At 42.5% G+C, this 17,284-nt stretch overlaps 1 protein-coding gene across 1 annotated transcript; it reads right to left on the bottom strand.

The window, feature by feature from the left end:
* Positions 1-11,208: 11,208 nt before the first annotated feature.
* On the bottom strand, positions 11,209-16,918 carry AWAT1 (acyl-CoA wax alcohol acyltransferase 1). Its single transcript, XM_066250163.1, has 7 exons — positions 16,843-16,918; positions 15,808-15,915; positions 15,482-15,552; positions 14,405-14,609; positions 13,550-13,721; positions 11,578-11,777; positions 11,209-11,363 (listed from the first exon to the last, which is right to left on the bottom strand). The coding sequence occupies exons 1-7, from the start codon at positions 16,916-16,918 to the stop codon at positions 11,209-11,211; spliced, it is 987 nt and encodes a 328-aa protein (XP_066106260.1).
* Positions 16,919-17,284: the final 366 nt, after the last annotated feature.

The following is a 17,284-nucleotide window of genomic DNA, read 5'->3' as shown; positions in this document are numbered from 1 at the left end:
TGAGCTTTGCTCAAACCAGATGAGCCTGTGCTCGAGCTGGTGACCTTGGGGTCTCGAACGTAGGTCCTCCGCATCCCAGTTTGATTCTCTATCCACTGCTCCACCACCTGGTCAGGCTTAGATATATTTCTTCTAGGCAGCATACAATTGGATTTTTTTAATCCATTCTGCTACTCTGTGTCTTTTTATGGATGAGTTTAATCCATTTATGTTTAGTGTAATTATTGACATTTGAGGGTTTCCTATTGCCATTTTATATATTGCTTTCTGATAGTTTTGTATTTGTTTGGTTCTTCTCTTTTATTTTTCTATCATTTGTTTTTGTTTGGTTGTAATCCATACTTCTTTTCTCTGTTACTTCTTTTTTCAAGCCATGTATTTCTCTGCTACTTTATTTTTTTCAGGAATGTTTACCATTAAGTAATAGAAAGCATACATATTATGTTCATTGTAGTACATTATCTTATGAGTGCTTCTGCACTCCACCCTCCTTTGCTATGTTAATATTTGTTCTCTCCCCCTTTTTTGTTTCTTTGTCACAGATTAATCTTGTTTTTATTGCAATCTTGATGGAGCTTTTACTTGTAGTTTTGTTTTGTTCTGTTCTTCATGTCTGGTTGGAAAACCCCCTTTAGTATTTCCTGAAATGGGGGTTTTCTGGTCATAAATTCCCTCATCTTTTCTGTATGTGAATGTTTTTATTTCTCCTTCATATTTGAAGGATAGCTTTCATGGGTATAGTATTATTGGCTGGAAGTTCCTCTCTTTCAGAACTTTAAATATTGGGGTTCCACTCTCTTCTAGTTTGTAGAGTTTCTGCTGAGAAATCTGTTGATAATCTAATAGGCCTTCCTTTATATGTTGTATTCTTCTTTTCCCTGGCTGCCTTGAGAATTTTTGCTTCATCATTGGTTTGTGCCAATTTCATTATAATATGCCTTCGAGTAGGTTTGCTAGGGTTAAGATAATTTGGTGTTCTGTTTGCTTCTTGAATTTGAGGCTTTAGTTCTTTCCACAGTCTTGGGAAGTTCTCATATATTATTTGTTTGAATATGTTCTCCATTCCATTTTCTCTCTCTTCTCCTTCTGATATACCCATTATTCTTATGTTGCTCTTTCTGATGTAGTCAGACAATTCCTGTAGGTCTATCTCATTTTTTAAAAATTTGTGAGTCTCTCTCTCTTCTTCTCTCTGTAGTATCTCTAGTTGCTTGTCTTCTATGTCACTAATTCTCTCTTCTATCTGGCCTGTTCTGTTGGCTAAGCTTGTTACCTCATTTTTTCACTTCATGAAATGAGTTTTTTTTTTTTTTATCTCTGTTTGATCTGTTTTCATAGTTTCAATTTTCTTGGTGAAGTATTCTTTCTGTTTATTGAATTTTTTTGAGCTCACTAAATTGCCTTCCTGTGCTTTCTTATATATCCCTGAGTATTTTTAGGACTTCAATTTTAAATTTTATGTCGTTTAACTCCAAGGTTTCTAAGCTATTGAATTTTTTTCTATAGATTTTTCCTCATCTATCTGAGGTACATCACTGTCTTTTGTACCCATAATATTCAATTTCTTTTTCTTTAATGGCATTTGAGAGTGGTATTGTTAATAACACAAATAAGAGTTGATAAAAAATTATTTTTGAGAAAATGTAGTAAAAACCGAAAATTCTATTGTGCTAAGTAGAACAAAAATATGTAGAATGAAGGGCCTGGGTTGGGGGGAGTGACAAAGAGGCAAAAAATGAGGCCAGAATACACAAAATGCCACAAGGAAAATATTTGGATCAAGAATAAAATAATTTGTTTGTAAACTATAGTCGAATGAGAGAAATGGTGTAAGAGAAAAGAAAAAAAAGAAAAAGAGAAAAAAGAAAAAATAGTACAGTGAAATATAAAATTCTATTGTATTAAGTGACACAAAAACTATAGAATGGAAAGCTGGAATTGGGGGAAATGCTAAGGAGATGAAAAAACAAAGTAAAAAGCACACAAAATGCCACAAAGAAAAAATTTGAATCCAGAATGAAATAATTAGTTTGTGAGTGAGATTTAAATTAGAGAAAAAGTGAAAGAGAAAAGAAGAAACAAAAAGAGAAAGAGAAAAAAAATTGAGTTAAGTTTTTTGGAATGTAATACTCATAGAATAAAAAAAGAATGGAAAATGTAATACCTATGGGTAATAACGTTCAAAATAAAATGAAAAGAGGGCCCTGGCCGGTTGGCTCAGTGGTAGAGCATCGGCCTGGCATGCGAAGGACCCGGGTTCTATTCCCAGCCAGGGCACATAGGAGAGGCGCCCATTTGCTTCTCCACCCCCCTCCTTCCTCTCTGTCTCTCTCTTCCCCTCCCGCAGCCAAGGCTCCATTGGAGCAAAGATGGCCTGGGCGCTGGGGATGGCTCCTTGGCCTCTGCCCCAGGTGCTAGAGTGGCTCTGGTTGTGGCAGAGCGACGCCCCGGAGGGGCAGAGCATTGCCCCCTGGTGGGCATGCTGGGTGGATCCCGGTTGGGCGCATGCAGGAGTCTGTCTGACTGTCTCTCCCCATTTTCAGCTTCAGAAAAATACAAAAAAAAATGAAAAGAGTAAAACAGAAAGAAGATAAAATGACCAAGGTAGAAGAAAAAAAAAGATTAAAAATACAAGAAAAAAATGGAAAAAGTTATAAAGACTGTGGATTTTTCCTCGTTTTGAGAAGTTATCTTCTTCCTTTATCTTTCTTCTCTCTCTTTTTGGCCTGTGGCACTGTTCCCCAGGTTCTGCCCCTGTGGCACTTTTAGGTAGAGATTTGCAGTTGATGTGTTGCTATGGTGATGACATAAACTAGTCCTCAGTCCCATTGGTAGGCGTGGCTTGTTAACGTTTGCAGGCTCTGACAATGGGAGAGTCTGTTTTCCCACAGCCTCTCCCCAAATATCTCCTTCCTGAACCAGCCTGGGACCCAACTGTGAAGTGGCCCCAGCCACTGCCTAGAGAGCAAGAGGCTCTAAGAGCTGCCAAATCCTCCCTCTATCCCCACTCAATGCAGGGTTCTGGGTGAGACTTTGACAGCCAGAGTCGCCAGCATAATCAGGCAGGGCTGGGAGCTGATTGCCTTTCAGGTGTCTTTCTATGAGCCTCAGGGCATGTCTAGTATGCCTCAGCACTCCTCAGTTCTGCTCTCCACAGGCTATCTGCAAGCTGCCTGTGCACCCTTCCCCCCACCACTTCTGCAGTTCTCTTCCCCAGGAGTGTGCTTTGTTAGCCTATATGGCTGGCAGAGGTGCTGTGCCCAGACAGGTCCGGGAATAGGAAAGCCAGCTTTCATGCACTTCCCGTGCACTGTTGTTTGGGAAGCCAGGATTATTCAGAAACTCTGGTCACAGCCCACACAGAGGGTTACTACTGACAGTCTCCGACTCAGCCCCTCCATCTGGGAATGCAGGCACCCATGCCCAAAGCACCAGGTGGATCCACTTGCACACTGCCCGCGCTGGCTGACTGGGATATCTGGAGTAAACAAGGCAACTGCTTGCCCACTTTTGCCTGGGTCTGCCGCTGGTGTTAGCCTCACATGGGCTGAGCTGTGGGCACACTCTCTCCTTGGCTTGAACATCTCTGCCCTAGTCCAGCTTTTTCCACGCCCCCAGCCCTCACTTTCTCTCAGTTCCAAGTGAAAGCAGCCCTTCCTCAGTTCAGTGAGGAAAGTGGAATACTCCATTCTCCGTCTTATTTCCTTCAGAGTGGATTATATATTCAGCCACCTTTTTGCCCAATCGTACCTTTGTTTGATGTATGTGTATTTCAGATGCTCCTGAGATTGTTTTTCTGTCTCTAGTTGTTGAATTTGTTAAAGTTGCAGGGAGAGGGATTGGGAGCACTTCTCACTGCGCCATTTCTCTACGTCAGGTCCAGAAAGTAAATCTTTTTTTTTTTTTGTATTTTTCTGAAGCTGGAAATGGGGAGAGAAAGTCAGACAGACTCCTGCATGCACCCGACCGGGATCCACCCGGCACGCCCACCAGGGGCGATGCTCTGCCCACCAGGGGGCGATGCTCTGCCCCTCTGGGGCGTCGCTCTGCCTCTACTAGAGCCACTCTAGCGCCTGGTGCAGAGGCCAAGGAGCCATCCCCAGCGCCCGGGCCATCTTTGCTCCAATGGAGCCTTGGCTGCGGGAGGGGAAGAGAGATACAGAGAGGAAGGAGGGGGGGTGGAGAAACAAATGGGCGCTTCTCCTATGTGCCCTGGCCGGGCGTCGAACCCGGGTCCCCCACACGCCAGGCTGACGCTCTACTGCTGAGCCAACCGGCCAGGGCCCAGAAAGTAAATCTTAACGTTCATATTACATCCAATGTTGCAGAAAGCTAACAGCATCCTTTGAACCAGAAGTTTATAGTTTTCTGCTTTTTTGTTGCCAAGGAAGTTCTTTGTAACTGCCACAAAAGACTGCCATGCTGCTTTCTCCTCCTTATTCATCTTCCTGGCAAATTCTTCATCACGTATGAGAGTTCAAATTTGAGGTCCATCGAATACATCTACTTTTATCTTCTCAAAAGACAAGGCAGGAAAAGCAGAAATAATATGTTGAAAGCATTCACTTTCTCTATTCAAAGCCTGAACAAACTGCTTCATTAAGCCAAGTTTGATGTGAAGTGGGGGAAAAATGATCCTGTCTCGATTAACTACAGGTTCATTCACAATATTTTGCATCTCTACTTCCAGAGCTTCACGTTTTGGCCAGTCCTTCTGCGTCCAATGTTTCTCCCAAGCTCGGCTGTCCCACAAACACAGAAAGCAAGGATACTTCGTGAAACCTCTCTGTTATCCTAGCAGGAAATTTACCATTTTAAGATCCACAGAAATAATCCAGTTATGCTCCTCATACTTCAGAAAGTTGAGGACAATTTTTATGTCATTATAATCTTCTCACAGATGAGTTGAATATCCAATTGGAACCACTGCATAAACATTACCTTTGTGTAGGAGAACATATTTCATCCTCCATTTAGAGCTGTCAAGAAATAGCTGCCATTCTGTTGGACTGTAAGTGGTAACACCTAGCTGGTGAGAAGAATACTGATATCATGACAGTAAACAAAGTGTTTGTCTTCAGAAAAAAAATCCACAAAAATTTGTTCACTCTTCCTGAAATGGGATACTTTAGCTGACCGGTGAAGTACATTCTTTTCTTGAAGCCTGGAGGCTAATAACTCATGTGCTTTCTTTGATAGGCCCAAATCTCTTACTAAGTCATTCAATTCAGGTTGGCTAAACTACTGAGGGGTTAATGACTGCTTGGCATCAGAAGAAGACCCTTCAGATTCTACAACCATTTCCTCATGCATCTTATCAAAATATACTTGATCACCATGTTCACTTTCTTCATCCTTAGAAGAAATAAAACCATTGGAAACTGGAAATGGTAGTGTCTCAGAGTGTGGGATAGGTTGTATTGCTGAAGGAATATTAGGATATACAATCATATGCCATTTTTTCTTGCCGACGCCCTTTGTATGGATCAGACAAAAATAACAGTCACTACTGTGGTCCTTAGGTTCACGCCAAACCATGGGAATACCAAAAGGCACTCCTTTCATTTTCCTTTTGTCCAGTCACGAAGCAATTCCTCACAATTATGACACACAATATGAGGAGCCCAATTCTTGTCTTGATCGCCAAGGGGAACTTGAAAATAGGCAATATATGCACATGTCACAAATGATGAAATATTGAGCCTTTGACATTGAAGTGTGTAACAGCCACATATAAAACAGAAGGTGTCAGGGCCCTGGCCGGTTGACTCAGTGGTAGAGCGTTGGCCTGGCGTGCAGAAGTTCCAGGTTTGATTCCCAGCCAGGGCACACAGGAGAAGCACCCATCTGCTTCTCCACCCCTCCACCTCTCCTTCCTCTCTGTCTCTCTCTTCCCTGTTTGTTTGAGAGAACAAAACAGAACTACAGAAAAAGAACTAAACAAAATGGAGACAAGCAATCTACTAGAGGCAGAGTTTAAAATACTTGGTCTAAGGGTGTTCAATGAACTTAAGGGAAGAGTAGAAGAACTTAGTTAGACCTTCAACAGCATGAAAAATGACATAGAAACCATAAAAAAGAACCAGTCAGGGGCTGACCTGTGGTGGCGCAGTGGATAAAATGTCGACCTGGAAATGCTGAGGTCGCCGGTTCGAAACCCTGGGCTTGCCTGGTCAAGGCTCATATGGGAGTTGATGCTTCCAGCTCCTCCCCCCTTCTCTCTCTCTCTGTCTCTCTCTCTCCCTCTCTCTGTTCTCTCTAAAAATGAATAAATAAATAAAAAATTAAAAAAAAAGAACCAGTCAGAAATGAAGAATAATTTACAGGGAGTCAACAGTAGAGTAGATGTAGCTGAGAATCAAATCAGGCACTTGTAATAAAAAGAATAAAAAAATACTTAATCAGCTTGACCAGGCGGTGGTGCAGTGGATAGAGCATTGAACTGGGATGCAGAGGACCCAGGTTCGAAACCCTGAGGTAGCCAGCTTGAGTGAGGGCTCATCTAATTTGAGTATGGGCTCACTAGCTTGAAGCCCGAGGTCGCTGGCTTGACCCAAGGTCGCTGGCTTGAGCAAAGAGTCACTCACTCTGCTTTAGCCCTCTCCCCCCAGTCAAGGGACATATGGGAAAGCAATCAATGAACAACTAAGGAGACTAAGGAGCCACAATGAAGAATTGATGCTTCTCATCTCTTTTCCTTCCTGTCTGTCTGTCCCTATCTATCCCTCTCTGTTTCTCTGTCTCTGTCCCACACACACCCAAACACCCACACACACTCTTAATCAGAACAGCAAAAAGAAAAAAAATGAAGATAGTGTAAGGAGCCCCTGGGACAACTTCAAGTGAACCAACATTCACATCATAGGGCTGCTGGAAGGAGAAGAGAGAAATTAAGAAATTGAAACCTATTTGAAAAAATAATGACAGAATACTTTCTTGACCTGATGAAGAAAACATACATACAGGTCAGGAAGTGCAGAAAGTTCCAAACAAGATGAACCCAAAGAGACCCACACCTTATAATTAAAATGAAAAAGGTTAAAGGCAATCTTAAAAGCATCAAAAGAAAAGTAGTTAGTTACCTACAATCCAGTTCCCGTGAAACTGTCAGCTGATATCTCAACAGAAACTTTGCAGGCCAGAAGAAAATGGCAAAAAATCTTTAAAGTGATGAAAAGCAAGGACCTACAATGAAGATTAGTTTACCCAGAAAAGCTATCATTAGAATTGAAGTATATATAAAGAGTTTTCCAGACAAGAAAAAGCTAAAGGAGGTTATCACTTCCAGACCAGTATTACATGAAATGTTAAAGGGTCTTCTTTAAGAAGAAGGAGGGAAAATGACAAAAATTATGAACAATAAACTGGCAATAAGTACATATCTATCAACAATTGAATCTGAAAAACAAAATAAACAAAGAAGCAGAACAGAAACAGACTCATAGATACAGAGAACGTTTTGACGGTTGCCAGATGAGAGGGGGGTTTTAGGATTAGGTGAAGAAGGTGAAGAAATTAAGAAGTACAAATTGGTTATCATAGAATAGTCATGGGGATGGATTAAAGTACAGCATAAAGAATATAGTCAAGAACAGTGGTCCCCAACCTTTTTTGGGCCACGGACCGGTTTAATGTCAGAAAATATTTTCACGGACCGGCCTTTAGGGTGGTACAGATAAATATATCCCATGACCGAGACAAGTGTCAAGAGTTGAGTCTTAGACAGATGTAACAGAGAGAATCTGGTCATTAAAAAAAAAATAAAACATCGTTCAGACTTAAATATAAATAAAATGGAAATAATATAAGTTATTTATTCTTTCTCCGTGGACCGGTACCAAATGGCCCACGGACTGGTACCAATCCGTAGCCCGGGGGTTGGGGACTACTGGTCAAGAATATGAAGTCTAATCACTGGAGTGTACACCTGAAACAAATATAATATTGTACGTTCATTGTAATTAAAAAAATTAAAAATGATAGAAAGAAAGCTAGGGTTTAAATAGAAATCCACCTCTTCTTTTATTCTTTCAGGAATAGCCTCGTTTCCATGTATGCCCTTCAGACCCCTTTCTGGAAAAATTCTGCTCTTGTTTCCCCTTCCTGGATAATCCAAACAGGTGAGAACAATTCAAATGCAATTCCCCTTTTATTCAGTTACCTTTTAGTCACCGCCTTTGAGGGTTTGACCCAACTAGTTAGCCTCAATAATTCCTACCAAGGTTTTTCCAAATCTGATAGTTACCCAAATCAAATGAGCCACTTTCCCTATATTACCACCAACCTTCTCTGCAATGGTAAAGAGTTTGAACTTTATTCTGTATTTCCAAGATCAGCATTTCCAAGACTATATTTAAAGGAACCCTAAATGTTCCATGAGATGGTTATAGGTGTAACTTAAAACAATGGCTCCAGCTTGGCCTGTGTTGGCACAGTGAATAGAGCACTGGCCTGGAACACTGAGGTCACTGGTTCGAAATCCTGGGCTTGATGACAAGCAATCAATGAACAACTAAAGCAAAGCAACTATGAGTTGATACTTCTTGTTCCCCCTACCTCTATCTGTAAAATCAATAAGTAAAATCTTAAAAACAAAACAAAGCAGTACAAGGGTTTCATTGTTAGATAAGTTTAGGAAATGCCAATACTTCCTCCTGGATAGTCACAGTGTCCATTAGTGTAGTAAAGTCTTCAAAAATATTCTAGTAAATACTTCTGTATAACTTGGTTTAATCCAGCATCTCCCATAGTTTTTTAATCACAGGAATCATTTTTTTTTTCCTGTGCAATGTCCATTAACATCTATGGAACATAAATCGTACCTGGAACATAGTTTAGGATATGCTGGTAGAAGCATTGTAGGATTTTAGCATTGTAGCAGTAAAGTATTTTAAGCAGAGGACTAACAAGTCAGACTTAAGATTTTGGAAAAGCACCCTGGTGGCAGTATGATGAATGGATTAATTAGAGAGGAAATTAATAGAGGAAGTGGCAATAGTCTAGGAAATTGGGGAGGGCTTTCACTAGGTTGACACAGTGGAGAAGAGAAAAGGTTGGATTAACATCAAAATGGTAAAAGTGGTAGGGCTTGCTGGTAAAATGTGAGGTTGGGAAAGGGGGAGATTGTTCATTGGGTATTGGGTATGTTGAAATTAAAGTGTTTGTTAGAGATTGGTGACTTGGATATATTGGTTTTGAGGGAAATTACATATGTGGGTTAGAAATAGATATTTTAGACCTGAAACTGTAAAAGAGAGAGAAATGGGTGAGACCCGCACCAAAACCTAATATTTAAAGCATAAGAAAAGGGAAAAAAGGCTAATCTAAATTATCTTTCCCCCCATTTTTCTAGCTTTATTGAGATATAATCCACATATAACACTGTGTAAGTTTAAGGCATACAACATGATGATTTGACATACAAATACATTGCAAAATGATTACCATAATAAGGTTAGTTAACACATCCATCACCTCATATTTCAATTTTTTTTGTGGTGAGAAGATTTAAGGTCTACTCTCTTAGCAATTTGCAAATATATAATGCATTATGTTTAATTATGAATACCATGGTACATTAGATACCCAGAAATTATCCAACTTATAACTGGAAGTTTGTATTCTTTGAGCACCAACCATCGCTCATGTACCCCATCCCTCAGTCCCTGGTAACGACCATTTTATACCATGTTTTTATGAGCTTGGCTATTTTTTTTTTTAGATCCCACATATAAGTGAGATCATACAACTTTTGTCAATTCTCTGTCTGAGTTATTTCACATCTTCTTTATTCATTCATCTTTCAGTGAACACAAGTTGTTTCCATGTCTTAGCTATTCTGAATAATGCTGCAATGAACATAGTGGTGCAGAAATGTCTCCAAGAAAGTGACATCATTTCCTTCAGATATATACCCAAATGTCAGATTGCTGGATGATATGGTAGTTATATTTTTAATTTTTAAAGGAGCCTCTGTACCACTTTCCCTAGTAGATGTACCAATTTACAGTTTCACGAAAAGGTGCACTAGGGTTTCCTTTTCTCCACATCTTCACAAACAATTATTTTTGTCATTTGATAATAGCCATTCTAAGAAGTATGAGGTGATATCTCATTGGGGTTTTGATTTGCATTTCTCTGATGATTAGCAATGCTGAGCATCTTTTAATGTACCTGTCGGCTATGAGTATGTATTCTTTGGAAAAATATTTATTCAGGTCTTCTGCCCTATATTTAAATTGAATTATTATTATTATTATTATGCTACTGAGTTGTATGAGTTTCTAAATGGTCTTTTAAGTTTTGTTTTTAAATTTTCTTTTGCTTTCTGTGTTTTTAAATGGGTCTTTTGTTGATCACTTTGTGAAAGAAGAGACATCTGGAGGGGAGGTAGAAGAAGGTAAATGGAAAATAAATGGTGAGGGAAGGAGACTTACTTGACTTGAGGTGGTGAACACACAATATAATATACAAGTGATGTGTTATAGAATTGTACCCTTCCAGGGGTCCCCAAACTTTTTACACAGGGGGCCAGTTTACTGTCCCTCAGACCGTTGGAGGGCCGCCACATACAGTGCTCCTCTCACTGACCACCAATGAAAGAGGTGCCCCTTCCGGAAGTGTGGCAGGGGGCCAGATAAATGGCATCAGGGGGCCACATGTGGCCCGTGGGCCCATAGTTTGGGGATGTCTGCTTGAAACCAATATAATTTTATTAACCAATATACTGCAATAAATAAAAATAAAAGAAGAGACATATGTGTTTTTACTTACTCTTTTCAAATTCTCAGAATACAGCTTTAAGAAAAACTTTGAAACAAAACTTAGTAAGCATTTAAAATATAAAGTGGATTTCCTGTAGTAGGACTCCCAGGAAGGTAGCAAGTACCTCAGGATTATGGTGTTAGAAGACCATCATGAGGAAAATGGTCTATGTCACTAGGGGTTAGGCTCCAAGAGAAAAGCCAGCAGGGAGCTGGCAGAAAGCACGCCTTTCTGGGTCTGAGGGGCCTCAGGATGTCTCTGTCTGAGGAATGGCCAAATGAAGACCCTCAGGGACAGCAAGTCCAAGGGCTCTGTGGCAATGAAAAAACTCCGATGCCCTCCCAACCACACACAGTCCTCCTGCACCTCCCTTTTTACCCTTTGGGTAGGAGCAAGTGAGTCTCCATTTCAAGGCACTTGTTCTTGGGCAGGCAGCTCCTGCAGTCACAAGAAAAGCAGCCGCTGGGTCTCTGAGATGCCAAACCTGGCTTTGTGCTGGTCAAACAGTTTGTGCAGGGCTTCCATATAGAGTGTGTGGTATTTGTCCACCAGCTCCTGGCTCGGCTTCTCAGTCTTGGGCACTGGCAGAGGCTCCCCGACTGCCAAGAGAGATGTAAAAGGAGGAGGGGCAAGTGTTAGAATCTGTGTTCTGTCAATCTCCTTCTCTTCCCCTGGGCCAGATCCTCTTGCATCCCAAATAACTCTCAGCATTTCCCCATCTGCTGCCCTGTTCTTTGATGAGGGCAGGGCAGTCAGGGCCAAAGTGGAGGTTGAGAAAGAGCTGAGGTGCCCTTGGTTGAAAGCAGCACTCACCTACAGTGGTGATAGGCAGCGGGTACGGCAGGAGCCCAGCAGAGCCTTTGCGGAAGCCTCGTCCGTAGAAGACACAACAGTAGAAACCAAAGAGACGGCGGAAGTGTTTCTGGAAGTTAAACATCTGGCTGTCTTCTTGATATAGCACCTGATCATATACCTCAGTTTCTCCAAAAGTGAAGGTAGGGACCAGATGAGCCCTGTAGGAAAACTTCATTTATTTACCAAACAGAGGCTAGAGTGGGGACCACCCAGAAAGAACATTTTTTTTTTCACAGCCAGACACTATCCATTATGAAATCCCTGTGGTATAAAGCATTTCTTTCTGCACTAAACAGGGCTCCCATATTTAGTGTCTCTTGTCCTGAAACTTTCAAGGCCAGTAAAAGTGCTATCTCTGGGCCAGCATCACAAGGGCAAGATATGGAGGTGCAGGGAAGGAAGAAGAGTTTGGGAGAGAGCCCTAGAGACCCATCTCATGTAAAGAACAGCTTCCAGGAGGTGTCAGGGAAGGAAATAGCTGACTTCTACCAATAGGAAGCACAGAGATGATGATAATTTTGCACAGAATTATATTATTATCTGCCCCTCACCCACATGGACTCTGCATAAGGACTCTGCCTTGGGTCTCAGGATTAGGAAAGAGAAAAGTTGTTTTCCCCTCATAGGCCATAGGAATCCATCCTGACAAGTGTCTTAGATAAGGAAATCAGGCTTCTTAAGTGAAAAGCCCTGGCCAGGTAGCTCAGTTGGTTAGAGTATCATCCTGATGCACCAAGGTTATGGGTTTGATCCCAGGACAGGAGACATACAAGCATCAACCAATGCATGCATAAATAACTGAAACAACAAGTCAATGTGTATCTCTCTCTCTTGCAAATCAATTAATAAAATTCAAGTCTTTCTGTGACAGAAGTTTAAAGAGAAGACAATCTCCCTCATACAATTTTTGTGAGGTACTAATACCAGTTTCTCAGCACTCTGAGGGATGTTACCATAGTGATTCCTCACAGCATAGACAGTGGCAGACACAGTAGGAGGTTCTTTTCTTTCCCTTGCAGACCCAGTAGCCGAGGTTCAGAAGTGAAAAGGATATTCAAGCAGTCAGGAAGTGGCAGGACCTGAACTAGACCCCAGGACTTCTTCCTCTGAGCTCAGAACTCTCTCCCTTACATCTGCTCTAAACTGATCAACAGACCCCTCAGGCAAGGTCCTTAAAAAAAATACTTCCCTCTTCTGATTCTGCAGTAGGACAATAGTTCTTGTGTCCAGTGAGCCAGCCTGCTGACCTGATGGGATACTCCACAGCTCCAACCTTGGGCTACTGCTCCATACCTCCTCCCTTTACTCTTAAATCAGAGTGGCTAATATTTATACATCGCTTACTGTGTGCCAGACAAATAGTAGTTATTTTACGTACATGTTTAAAAACCACAATAACCCAATGAAGTAGGTACAATTATTAGTAGCCATGTTATAAAGACAAAAACATAAAGGCTCGGAATGGTTGAATAACCTATCCCAGAGTGCATGGTAAGTCATGGAGCCAGGATTTTAAATCAGGCTCTTGACTCCCGATTGTAGTACACACTGACCATACTGCACTACCTTTTGTACTTAACATTAACAGACAGATGTAGATATTGATTTGATAAATGTATATTATCTGCCCCTTGCCCACAGGGACTCTGCATAAGGTAGAGATAATCTAGGAGTCCTCTATATAGTAGGGCAGCTCTAGCCAATTCCCCTGAAAACGAATCTGAGATTCTCGTGTGGCTTGCTAAGAACAGATCCAGTTAGCTGAGAAGGAATAGATGACCTAAACCTTTTTGAAATTCTATAGCCATTTCCCCTACTTACTAGTAAGTTCAATGAGGGCAAGAGTCATGTCTGGTTTATCTTGGCAGTGCCTACCAGGGCATGCTGCTCAGAGAAGGCCACCCAGCCCTGTTCTGGGAGGAACACTTACCCATGCTGGAGGGCAGTGCGCACAAACCCCTTGCGATTCCGGAGGAGAAGGGTGGTGGTGTTCGGCACGCTTTGCAGGGCCTCACCCACCCCTCCCACTACAATGCCCACAAGGTTGCCAGTGCCGTGGCTCAGCAGGTAGTCGATGGATGGCTGACTCACAGAGCACACACCTGAAAAAAATCAAGGTGCAGAGACAGGAGCAAAATGATCAGGAGAGGAGAGGAGGCTAGGAGGGAACACCCTTTGCTCTATTCCTCACCGGCTTGTCTGTATGAACTCTGTTTTTATGGATCTCAGGAAGAGAGGTAATGAGATGGGACAAGGGGTGTGGAGAAGAGAAGGACGTGGAAAAATACAACACATTTCATTTTGAAGCAATATCTCCACTTTGCAGAAGGCCCTGGGTCAAAACTATAGCAGGAAGGTTTTCAGTGGGATAATCAAAAGGACATTCTGAATTCTAATTATAATTCTACCTTTTTCTTTTCCTTTATGGCTATTAATTGCAACAGTGATCTTTCATGAGCACATATTCTGTGGTAAGCACTATATTGAACACTTGACTTGTATTATCTCATTTAGTCATCCAACCACATCTGAGGTCGGACTATGAACTTTACAGATGAGGAAACTGAGACCAATAAAGGTTCAGTAGATTACCCAGTAAGGGTTAGAGCCAGGATTCAAACCCAGGCAGGTTAGCTCCAGAACATAGGCTGTGAACTATTATGCTATTGTGATGGAAGGGATAAGGGTGAGAGGGGTTTGAGAGGTAGGGGATAGGGGGCTTTAAAAGGTGTATCTCCAAGCAGACAAATGGGCTGGAAGATCCGGTAAGTATGGTCAGAAGCACCTTTGGCCATGATGTAGTCCCTAATCAAGGGGATCTTGAAGAACCAAGACAGCGTGGCCAGGTGGGGAATAATGCCTGGGAAGATCTTCGAGAAGCCTGTGGCCTCGGTGCAGAAGTTGCAGAAGGCGCCAAAGGTTAAGAGGCCATGGGGGTGGACCCCCATGAGGTAGTTTTGCTCAGGTGACAGCTCTTTAGTCTTCAGGATCTGCAGCCATGGAGAGAAATGACAGAGGTGGTGGAATGAGATCATATGAAGCAGCAAAGTGGAGATACTCCAGGGACCAGGGCACTCTCTTAAGCAGAGCTTTTCTGTAGAGAGACCCTGAACGGTCCTGGGGCTGCAATGCTGGTCTCCTCAGCCCCTGGGAACCAGGCAGAACCTGGGGCAGCTGAACAGCTGTGTCTCCTGCATGTGGCTGCAATGAGGCTCAGCCATTTATGTCAGTACACTTCATGGATGCTTTTATTTTCTATGAATGCCATTAAGAAAAAACAATCAGCAACCTCTGCTCTAAAAATCGAGGCACCGTTTGTAGTCTGTTCCGAAGTGTGCCCAGAGGATCAAGTAGCAGTACATTTCTAGAACTTCTTCCTGGTATTTTCTCCCCACACCTCATTTCAGTGCCCATGTAAGTAACTTTTCGAACTTTCCAAGCCCTGCTTGGATATCATCATGTTTGTGAAGCCTTTCCTTAGCCATCATCTGAACTATTTGTATACTTTGTACCGAACCATAAGTACACCGTTGTTTGTCCTCCCCATTAAATGTGAGCTCCTTGATTGCAGAGGATGGTATTCTCCTCATTTCTCTGTATCTCAAACATGTGGAACAGAGTGTTTGTTAAATTGAACTCTATTTGTGTTTCTTTCTGTGTCATCTGGTAGGTCATGCCAAGGGCATCCAAACTGTTCTAGCTGAGTAATGAGTACCCAGGTGCAATGTTGGATCATAAAGTATGTCTAGCCTGCACTGAGACTTGTCTGGGAGGCTATTTCCCTTATGGACAATCCTAGTCATTTGGCATAAACGCCTAGTATTTGGGGAAATGTGAGGGATGCCAAAGAAGAAGCACTTACCCTGATGGGGAAATAGTCCCTCATGTGAGTCCAGATATACCAGTTCCTTACCCAGGCGGAGCGCCTGCCACCTGAGACAGAAATATCAGTAGGGATAGTATCCATGTGTGCCAACCTCACCCCTCCTACTCCCAGGGTTCCCTAGCAGCATGGAGGGACCATGCTCTGCTGGAAGCAGAAAAAGAAAGAGGCCCTAGAATGGTCCTGGACAGCCCATCTCTGAGAACTTGGATGAGAGTCCTATGGCATGGTGAGTGGGACTCCCTAGTTATAGGTTAAGATGGAACATTCTTAGGTCTTGTTTTTTCTAGGTCCATGAGTCTTACCTCGTTCTGGTGTCTTCCAGTCCAATAAAAACCAGGCAAAGTAAAGGGCTGGTAGCGGCCACATGGGTGTAAACAGCAGGTAAATGAACAATGGCAGCACGATCCAAACTGATGAGGGAGCAGGTCAGACCAAAATTGTGCTGCCAGCAGAACTTGACCATCTCCAGCCTTATTAAGAGCCCTCCAAACTATCCTAGTCTCTGCTCCTGGTCTTCTGCACAGTTCGGCTCCTTCCCATCCATTATCTATGTTTATTTGTCCTCCAAACATTTCTTCTGTCATCTACTCTACACCAGTCCTATTTCTTTGCTTACCTGTCACACCTGTACACTTACTTCCTGGCCCATTTATCATCCCTCTGCACCTGCTCCCTGCCTGCCACCAGCTTTTCCTCCTGCTCCCACTTGTCCAACATCTTTTCTCTCTTGCCTCTCTTTATTCATTGTCCCTGAACCATGTTAAACCACTAGCCCACCATCCCTTGCTCATATTCTGTCTTTATTTCCCCATACCCCACCCTTACAGCATCTCCATGTCTCTACCATTTCCCATCCACCATTCTTGTCCTCTCAATCGTCACCATTACTTCCATTATTTCTGTCTCCCCCCATACTATCACCCTTCCCCAAGAAGGGAAAACTATGGTTAAAACACAGGTTACACTTCTCTCAGTCTATAATGCTAATACTTCCTCTATCCCACTCCCCATGCTTCCTTATGCAGCATGCTTATTCTCTGGGCCTCATTTCCCTTCTCCAGATAGTGAGGGTTAGGAAGTGGCTGAAATGAGCTATTCTATTCATATCCATCATGACCTTGTTCTACCCACCTCCCTGTCCTTACTGTCCCCTGGGGCTCTATCTTTTCCTTCTCCAAGGCACTCATGGAACTCAAGTCTCTTTGCCTTTACTCTGTAGTACCATCTGAGATGATGAAAGGCCAGAGATGAAACTTCATGAGCTTAAAAATCACCCCAGATCTGTCTCTGCTCCCTGACTCTGGCTTTTAGCCATGTACTCTTAGATCAGTACTCACAAATGGTAAGGTAGCTCAAGGGCCATTGCAGAACTAAGAGACTCTGGAAGTGATTAGGCTGCTTGAAACAAGGCATGATGCTCAGGAGCTTGACAGAGGCGAAGATCCCAGAACAGTGTTCCAACCAAAGGTGCCACCAGTCTCTGGAAGCTCACTCAGTACTGACTATGAGGCTTTTCACCTGCTCTCTTTCCTTCTTGTCCTATCCCACACCTACCACCCACTTTAGGGGCAGGCTCTGGAATACCAGGGACTGGCTCATCATGTTTGAGCTTTGAACTCTGCCTATTTGCCCTTTGACCTTCTCTTCTGGGATTATTGGGACATCAGGATGAGGAAAATTGAGAAGGACTTCCATCTAGTCCTAGTGACTTAGGGATTCAGAGACAGGAAACACCTCTCACAGTCAACTCCATGAGTACAGGGTTTGTGACCTCAGGAG

The sequence above is a fragment of the Saccopteryx bilineata genome, chromosome X, assembly GCF_036850765.1.
Source record: "Saccopteryx bilineata isolate mSacBil1 chromosome X, mSacBil1_pri_phased_curated, whole genome shotgun sequence".
NCBI classification, from domain to species: domain Eukaryota; kingdom Metazoa; phylum Chordata; class Mammalia; order Chiroptera; family Emballonuridae; genus Saccopteryx; species Saccopteryx bilineata.
Note: the sequence above shows the minus strand (reverse complement) of the source record. Positions and strands in the feature narration are given on the sequence as shown.